Source organism: Anastrepha ludens, chromosome 5 (genome assembly GCF_028408465.1).
Source record: "Anastrepha ludens isolate Willacy chromosome 5, idAnaLude1.1, whole genome shotgun sequence".
Taxonomy (NCBI): domain Eukaryota; kingdom Metazoa; phylum Arthropoda; class Insecta; order Diptera; family Tephritidae; genus Anastrepha; species Anastrepha ludens.
The window spans coordinates 28,941,887-28,950,608 of NC_071501.1; the positions used below are offsets into that span (position 1 = coordinate 28,941,887).

Consider the following 8,722-nt stretch of genomic DNA (forward strand, 5'->3'; position numbering starts at 1 on the left):
ACAAAGTTGTCGCCTGTCGCCCGTTCTCTTCGCCGTCGTCCTAGATGACGTTATGAACCAAAAATAGGTATTGTATGGAGTTTTAGCAGGCATGTTGAGGACCTGGACTTCGTCGATGACATCTGCCTGCTCTGTCACAAACTCACTGGGGCATGCAAGCAAAGGTGGACCGACTGGTCACGCTGGCATTCACTGTCGGACGGTAGGTAAACATTGCCAAGGCCAAAGATGTGAGAGTCAATCACAGCAAAGAGAGAAATATTGATTGACGGGTGCCCGGTGTAATTTGTTGAAAGCTTCTGCTCCCTCGGCTGCACTATCACGAGGGATAGTGAAGCAGATGAAGATGTCAACTGCAGGCTAAACTAAGCAAAGGCGGCGTCTGGGCGAACACATTATAGTATAGGCGAGTTAGCAAATGTCCAGGCGCACTAAACAGTGAATATTCAGCTCATGTGTGGAGTCTGTATTTTTGAACGGAAGTGAAAGATAGCTGGTCTACAACACCATCATATTGAAGCTACAATCTTTCGTCTACAAATGCCTCCGCATCATCTGTGGAATATTCTGACCGAACACTATCTCCACAGCAGATCAACGAGCCAAGAAGGAGCCAAATCAAATGCAGGAAGTGGCGATGGACACGTCACACGCTTAGAAAACCACCAGAAAGTATCACAAGAATGAACTGAAACCCTCAAGAGCGCAGAGGTCGCGGTCGGCCAAGGGTCACTTGGTGAAGGTCGATGTTGCGCGAACCAGCAGATGCCGATATCGCATAGAACGGCGCAAAAACAACAGTCCAGAACCGCATACGATAGAAGAGTCTGGTCGAGACCCTATACTCCCGAGCGGAGTGAAGAAGGATATAAAGGACCTATCTCATCTTTTCTTAGACGCTTTCCTCGTATCTTTGTTCACTTTCTTATATTTCGAAACACCACTATGGCCTTGTATCCAGTACAGACTTGTGCTGTATATTTTGTTAGAGAAATCATAAGCTTTATTCTCCGTACTGTGAGATAGTCGTTATAGACCAACGTAAAGATCCCAAGTGAGTTGATTTTTGCGTTACCTCAGCAAACCGGACTTCTGCCCTACTGCTCTTTGCTCTTTGAGGCCGCAGTACTAAGTTCCCTCATAATAATAATACAAATAATTATCCAACTGCCCGCTTAAAAAACTTTCCCAAAGCTTAGGAGGATCAAAATGACCCATTCAAGTAGAAGCGAGATAGCTCAAATCTTCTACACAAAAGTTGCTCATAAAATTTACTAACGTGTTTTCAAGACCAGAGGTGTATTTGGAAGAAAGTTATAAGTAATATTTCAAGTATTTCAAATAAATTAAGATTAAGGCTTTAACTGTGTCTGAGCAAAATCTTTTTGGAGTTTGACCAGCACTCATTGATACTAACTTTCGGTTTTGACTTAATAGCAGCCCTAGAGTGGTTCGCAATTATACATCCACAGCTATGTTATTAAATGAAATGAAATCAGAAGTAATCAGATTATGATTACAAAGAGATTCTTTACTTTATTATTGCTTTGCCGACATATATACATACATACATACACGCATGCAGTGCAGTACATTCAAAGTGAAAGTTGTAAGTCAAAATCTAGCCACGCGGTACACATCTTTGTCGGCAGTCTGCAAGTGAGCAGTAACGGTTCGCATTACCACCACAACCAAAATAGTGAAAGCTGGCACAATTTCTAGTTGCCGGATTGTACCACCATCTGGTGCCAGGTATGCATCCTCTGCCACCGACTCCGCTATGAGGTAGCCCACCACATACGGTGCGTGCTGCGGATATAATAATTATTTAGAAATATTTATAATTGGTCCACACAGATTTCAATATTACTTGCATATATTTTCATTTTACTTACGTGGTTGATTCGGGCACTGAGCTGCAGTTTGGTCAAGGAAAACGCAAGCTGCTAAGATCAAAAAGTAAGCAAGAAACTTCATTGTGAACGATCAAAAAAACAGCTCCTGGTATTGGATAGAAGTGATTCCAGTTACTAATAAATTTTAAGTGCTCAGAGGGCGCTTTTATAGGGAAAAATTTTATATTAAATGGCTGGCTTATAAAGAGGAGGTGCACTTGTTTTTTTTTTGTGCTTGCAACCTTCATTGTTTATTTACATTGTTTTTGGCTAAATTTAATCACTATGAAAATATGTTTTTGAACAAAAGTTAAATATGGCATTAAATAAAAAAGTGCATTGCATTTTTTGTTGGTCAGTAGGGGCATTCAGAGTGCGCTTGGTAAATTTACAATCCGATATTCGAGAATAATTTCCATGTATTTTCACAGACAATTTCTTTTTAGTTTTACATATTAAAATCATGAAACTTTTCAATGCTTTCCAGGGATATTCTACTCTGTGGATGACCTGGCCTTTCATCGGCGCCAAGCGTTTCTAAACCCGATGAAAATCGCTTGTGACCCTCATAATTTTGTGTACGGAATAAACAATCATCACCGTCTACATTAGTAGGCATTTCATTTGTTTCGGAACAAATTTACTAAGTTCAACAAACAATAGTCAATCGCAGCTCATTGTGTGAAACACATTTTCTGATCGCACTAAAGCGTTACAACTCGGGGTGCGTCAAAGCTTCCTTCAAAATGCTCCTCCAAAGCGGTCTATCTTGAACTGTTGCTTCGTAGTTACGTATTCGCAGCTTCTTAAGATCGTGTTCCACTGCGTCTATGCAACGGTTGCTCGGTCTGCCTTTGACCTTCACGCCCATTAGCTTTCCCGTCAAGGCTTTCTTTCTCGGTACAGTCAACAGGCATACGGATCACATGACCTAGCCATCTTATGCGCTGTGCTTTAACAAAACGCACAGCTGTCTCGTTCTGAGTTACATCGTTCAGTTCAGAGTTCAATCGGGTTCTATAGGTACCATCATCTCCATTCTTATTGGGCCAAAGATCTTTCTTAAACTTATTTACATCCAAATTCCATTATTATTTCGCAGTAGGGTTCTGAGGTAGTATGTTTATCGAACGAAACTTTTTTTATCATTTTTTTATAAACAATTCGGGTTTTTTTAGAACACAGCGTGCGTTGCCTTATAGGAAAGGGGCGTTTGAGCCAAGGTGGATTCTTTACGAAAATCTGTTTGAAAAGGGATTTAATTGTATTCAACTCGTCTGTCAATTATATACATACATACATTAGGGTGTCTTACGAAAAAAAAGTTTCGAGATGTCAATTGGTATTTTAAGATTTCCGCCAAAAAAACCAGATATAAAGAGCTGTACCGGATTTGCGAGTACCTCTAAATTTGTAGAAATAAAAGTAGTTTTTTAACAAATTTTGCCAAAAAATACTCGGTATTTCAAAGATTATACTTTAAGACTTCCGCCAGATTTTTGGACCCATATTAAGAGCTGTGCCGGTTGATAAATATCTACAAAAATCGAGATTTATGAATAAAGTAAATTAAAAAAAAAAAACATTTTTATTTATCAGCTCGATGATAAGAGAGCTTAAGTTCAAAAGGTTTGCAAAATATGTTAAAAAATTTAAGCAACGGAAAGAAAATAATGACGTTTTGAGAGATGCTTTCTAATTGATCCTTTCGCCTTCCTGACCTTTCAAAACTCTTAATATTTTTTCGAAATATCTTCGCTCTCATGAAGACTTTTTTGTGCATGAGCTCGTGGTATCTCAGTGGGCAGATAATAACTTTTTCTTTCCGATTTGTATGAGGGTTTATATGCAAGGGCAAAAAATTTTAGTGGAGCAGTAAAATTATAGATCCTCCAGAAAAAATATGAAATTGTTAAATGAACTGGTAAACGTTTAAACGAAATCGATTCCACCCCGTTAAAGATTTCATAACAGGAAGGTGCATGACGAGTTCGCACTCGAGTTTTCTCAATACATTCCTTCAAAACCAGCGAAATACGGTGTAAAGGTATGGTGGCCCAGCAATACCTTAACTTCTTATCCTTTAAATGGTCAAATTTACAGCGAAAAAGAGGGCAATTCTAGTGAAGTGAGCCAAGTAGAGCGTATTGTGACGGATCTTATGGCTCCTTGTAAAAAGTCTGAACGAAACCTTACTGTAGGTAATTTTTTAATTTTGCTGTCGTTTCCAGCAGAATTTGTAAGATGGAATATGTCCATCCTCAGCATTTAGAAGAAGAATAAGCGTTATGCCCCCGAAGAGTTGAAAGCCTCCAAAAACCGAGAAATATTTTCCAGCGAATTTTAATTTGGGACAGGTGCAACTATGACTTTTTATGTCCAAGCAGCAAAATCAAAAGCTGTAGCTTTACTTTCGTGATTCAGTTGTTTCCGCTATATTAGGGCGTAAGCGCTTTAGGTCCATGAGTATGAAAGTACACCTAACTTGCGGATGCAGATGGTTCTAAAAGGACTAGTGGAGTAGGCGCTGGGATATACTGTACAGAGTTAGATCTAAGAAAATCGAATAAGCTTCCAGATTACTGCAGTGTACATATTCCAGGTTGTTCTGTTTTCTGTTTCGCCTGTAGGTCCCTTCATTTCTCGAGCAACATCAAGAGGCATACCACTAATAGGAGAAGGAGCTCAGCCAAACACCAGGTTGAGGTTTTCGCAGTTGGAAAGGCAGCAGACTTAGGTCATACAACTACTAGGACCAACTTCCTGGTTAACTTTTATATAGATAGTCAAGCAGCCGTTAAGCAATCACATCGTTTAGTATAAAGTCCAAGATAGTTCTTCACAGCAGGGAAGCAGTGGGAAGGTTGACAACGAATTGTAATCTGATTTTCCATTGAGTTCCAGGCCATAAGGGCATTGAATGAGAAGTATACGATTTAGCGAAATCCAGGTCTCCCTATCTTCGGATCTTGTTATCAAAATAGGAACATTATATAACGAACAGGACGAAAATATGATCAGAAAATTCAGGACAAGTGAAAGAGTCTGCCCACTTGCAGGGGCATGACGATCATAGACGCACTCGATTTACACTATCACTAACACAAAGAGATTGTAGAACTATGATAGGCGTGCTCACGGGATATAGCCCAGTAGTAGCGTGTGCTTACAAAAAAGGAATCTCGGACAGCGAGGAATGCAGAAAATGTTGGGAGCAGGGTTCAAGGGAAACTGTAGAGCATCTCCTTTGCGGATGCCCTGCATTATTCAAAACACGGGTAAAATAGCTGGGGTCACCACGAATTGGGTGGATTGGAAATGTTTCCTTAATTTTGCGATAGAAGCGGGCACCATGCGGTTGGACTATTTCAGGACGCATAACTAATGAAGAACTCCATCTGGTATCGCTATGGGCCGAACTGGTCTACAAGTCAACCAGGTCAACCTAACCTAACCCATTCTATATTAGAATAAAACTAAAAGCGGTGTTGACGCAATGGATAAAATGTTGTCTAAACAGTCAACCAAAAGAGCAACAACACGTGGGCCTTTGGCGATGTTTTTCAATTTGTTGGACATTTCAGCGCTGGCAGCTTTTCGAACAATTTTTGATAGGAATATGAACTGACTATATAATTTAAGGCGAGCCGATCTCTGAACCCGACAGTGAAGATGAGTTTCAGGCTAATGATGAGCCACAACAAGATGTTACAGGGCGCATCAAGAAAAAGGGTGAATTCGACATGCGCTTCCGAAGCTCGAAGAGAAAGAAGAGAAAAAACGCGACCTACGTGAAGGGATGTAGTGAGCAAACGCATTCTTCTTTAACTTCCACATGTAATATTTTTCATTAGGACTATTTAGAAAATATAGTTTACGCCAACTCAACCCCTTTAAATGAAACTCACTCAAATATTTCGACTAAAGCGCGAATTGTTTTCCATTTCAAAGAGTTGTGTTCCGAAATTGAGTCACATTCGACGGTTCCCGTTTTGCCTCGCGGTGTTCCAGACGACAAGTTTGCGTATATTGGGTACTAAACTGATCAGATGAAAATGTTTATTTCCTATTCACCTTCCACTCCTGCCTTTCAGTGGTACATCTTTTCTCTGAGCAATATTTTTCATTTAAAAAAGGCCAACCAATTTGGAGACGATTCGCGAATAATCGCAAAATATGAATCTGCAATTTACACTGCCACAAAAAAAAGAACAAATGACTATTTTTAAGAACACATTGCTAAATTTTTTCATTGCAAAGAATTAATTTTCGCGAAGAAAAGGTGGAACTGATTCAAGTACCCAGTAGTTTTGTTTCTTTTAAAAACGAATGCCAGAAGTTCTAATGAAACCAGGAACCTTTAATGCTTCTACAAAAAAAAAAAAGTATTGCTTGCTTAATTTTTAATTATCTACTAGAAAGCTTGCCTTCTGTGAGCGTTGAAGTGAACTACATGCAACAGGTGTTCCTTTGTGTTAAATGCGATTCAGAATATTTTTTAAGTTTGCCTGCAGGTGTTAAAATGGAAGCGAAAAAATTATTGTTAATTCATTTTCTGGCTATGAACACAGAATTATTTTAACACTATTGTTAATTATGCACACAGATTTATAAATATAAATATGCATGTATTGCGCATTAGGGTGCACCACTCTCCATTTAAAAAAATCGATACGGGTTTTTTGTCTGATTTAGAAAGTTTCTTATATTTTAAGACTTCCGGCAAAATATTTCGGAAAAATATTAAGATTTATGAGAGCTGGGCCGATTTCAAAGTATCTCCAAAAATCTCATTATTTTGATTCCGTTGATAAAATTTATTATTATTCTTTATTATTCTCTCCTATCATCTGAGGAAATTTTTAAGAAAAATTGCTTGCAACCTACTTTTATTTAGGAATTTTTAGAGGAATTTTTAAATTAATGCATCTCTAATAAAACGTAATACGAGGGGTGCCTTTTATATGTCGGAATTAGAGAACAAAAAGAAATTTTAATAATCGAAAATCACTTTATTGTTTTTCAAAATATTCTCCATAAAGATCTATACACTTTTGCATGCGCTTGAACCAATTGTCTAAGCACTTTTGCCACTCTGAATGAGGTACCTCCAAAACATGCATTCTGAATGTCGCAACCGCTTCTTCAGGTATCGAAAAACGTTGACCTCTCAGTTTGTTTTTTACGTACGGGAATAAAAAGAAGTCACTCGGTGCCAAGTCAGGACTATACGGCGGATGCAGTTGTTTGAGCCGATGTCTGAGAGCTCGCATTGTCCTGGTGAAGAGTGACCCGTCTTTGGCGATTGGTTTTCCTAATTTCTTGGAAGACAACTGGCAAACAAATGGTTGTCTACCACTCAGAATTTACTGTTCTACGTTGTTCTAGTGGTACGAAAATGTTCACGATTTAATTCCATTTTTGGACCGAGATGAATACTTTAAGTTACTGTAAACAACACATTTGTGCAGCGCTGGTATTTCAAAACGTTCTGAGTACGTAAAAGCCAAAAAAATGCCAAAGCTGTCAGTTGCCAGATTGCAACACCAGGGTTGCCAAATCCCGACATATAAAAGGCACCCCTCCTACTTTTCCGAAAAATTTGGGATAAATCTTAAAATATAATAATTTTTGAAATATTTAAGAAAACCTACAACTTTTATTTTGGTGCGGCATCCTAATGTACATATGTATGTATATAATTGACAGACGAGTTGAATACAATTAAATCCCTTTTCAAACAGATTTTCGTAAAGAATCCACCTTGGCTCAAACGCCCCTTTCCTATAAGGCAACGCACGCTGTGTTCTAAAAAAACCCGAATTGTTTATAAAAAAATGATAAAAAAAGTTTCGTTCGATAAACATACTACCTCAGAACCCTACTGCGAAATAATAATGGAATTTGGATGTAAATAAGTTTAAGAAAGATCTTTGGCCCAATAAGAATGGAGATGATGGTACCTATAGAACCCGATTGAACTCTGAACTGAACGATGTAACTCAGAACGAGACAGCTGTGCGTTTTGTTAAAGCACAGCGCATAAGATGGCTAGGTCATGTGATCCGTATGCCTGTTGACTGTACCGAGAAAGAAAGCCTTGACGGGAAAGCTAATGGGCGTGAAGGTCAAAGGCAGACCGAGCAACCGTTGCATAGACGCAGTGGAACACGATCTTAAGAAGCTGCGAATACGTAACTACGAAGCAACAGTTCAAGATAGACCGCTTTGGAGGAGCATTTTGAAGGAAGCTTTGACGCACCCCGAGTTGTAACGCTTTAGTGCGATCAGAAAATGTGTTTCACACAATGAGCTGCGATTGACTATTGTTTGTTGAACTTAGTAAATTTGTTCCGAAACAAATGAAATGCCTACTAATGTAGACGGTGATGATTGTTTATTCCGTACACAAAATTATGAGGGTCACAAGCGATTTTCATCGGGTTTAGAAACGCTTGGCGCCGATGAAAGGCCAGGTCATCCACAGAGTAGAATATCCCTGGAAAGCATTGAAAAGTTTCATGATTTTAATATGTAAAACTAAAAAGAAATTGTCTGTGAAAATACATGGAAATTATTCTCGAATATCGGATTGTAAATTTACCAAGCGCACTCTGAATGCCCCTACTGACCAACAAAAAATGCAATGCACTTTTTTATTTAATGCCATATTTAACTTTTGTTCAAAAACATATTTTCATAGTGATTAAATTTAGCCAAAAACAATGTAAATAAACAATGAAGGTTGCAAGCACAAAAAAAAAACAAGTGCACCTCCTCTTTATAAGCCAGCCATTTAATATAAAATTTTTCCCTATAAAAGCGCC

The 8,722-nt window shown here is 38.6% G+C and overlaps 1 protein-coding gene across 1 annotated transcript; it reads right to left on the reverse strand.

Moving 5' to 3' along the window:
- Positions 1-1,516: 1,516 nt before the first annotated feature.
- LOC128865003 (male accessory gland serine protease inhibitor-like) lies at positions 1,517-2,054 on the reverse strand. The gene is made up of 2 exons (XM_054104842.1): positions 1,896-2,054; positions 1,517-1,809 (listed from the first exon to the last, which is right to left on the reverse strand). Exons 1-2 carry the CDS (start codon positions 1,975-1,977, stop codon positions 1,622-1,624), a joined length of 270 nt encoding a protein of 89 aa, XP_053960817.1. The 5' UTR covers positions 1,978-2,054; the 3' UTR covers positions 1,517-1,621.
- Between the last annotated feature and the right edge of the window lie 6,668 nt (positions 2,055-8,722).

Bases quoted from the DNA above. Each gene is read 5' to 3' on its own strand.
- LOC128865003 (XM_054104842.1), bottom strand. From the start codon at position 1,977: ATGAAGTTTCTTGCTTACTTTTTGATCTTAGCAGCTTGCGTTTTCCTT. The intron at 1,810-1,895 runs GTAAGTAAAATG...TTATATCCGCAG, and splicing joins TCAGTGCCCGAATCAACCAC to CACGCACCGTATGTGGTGGG.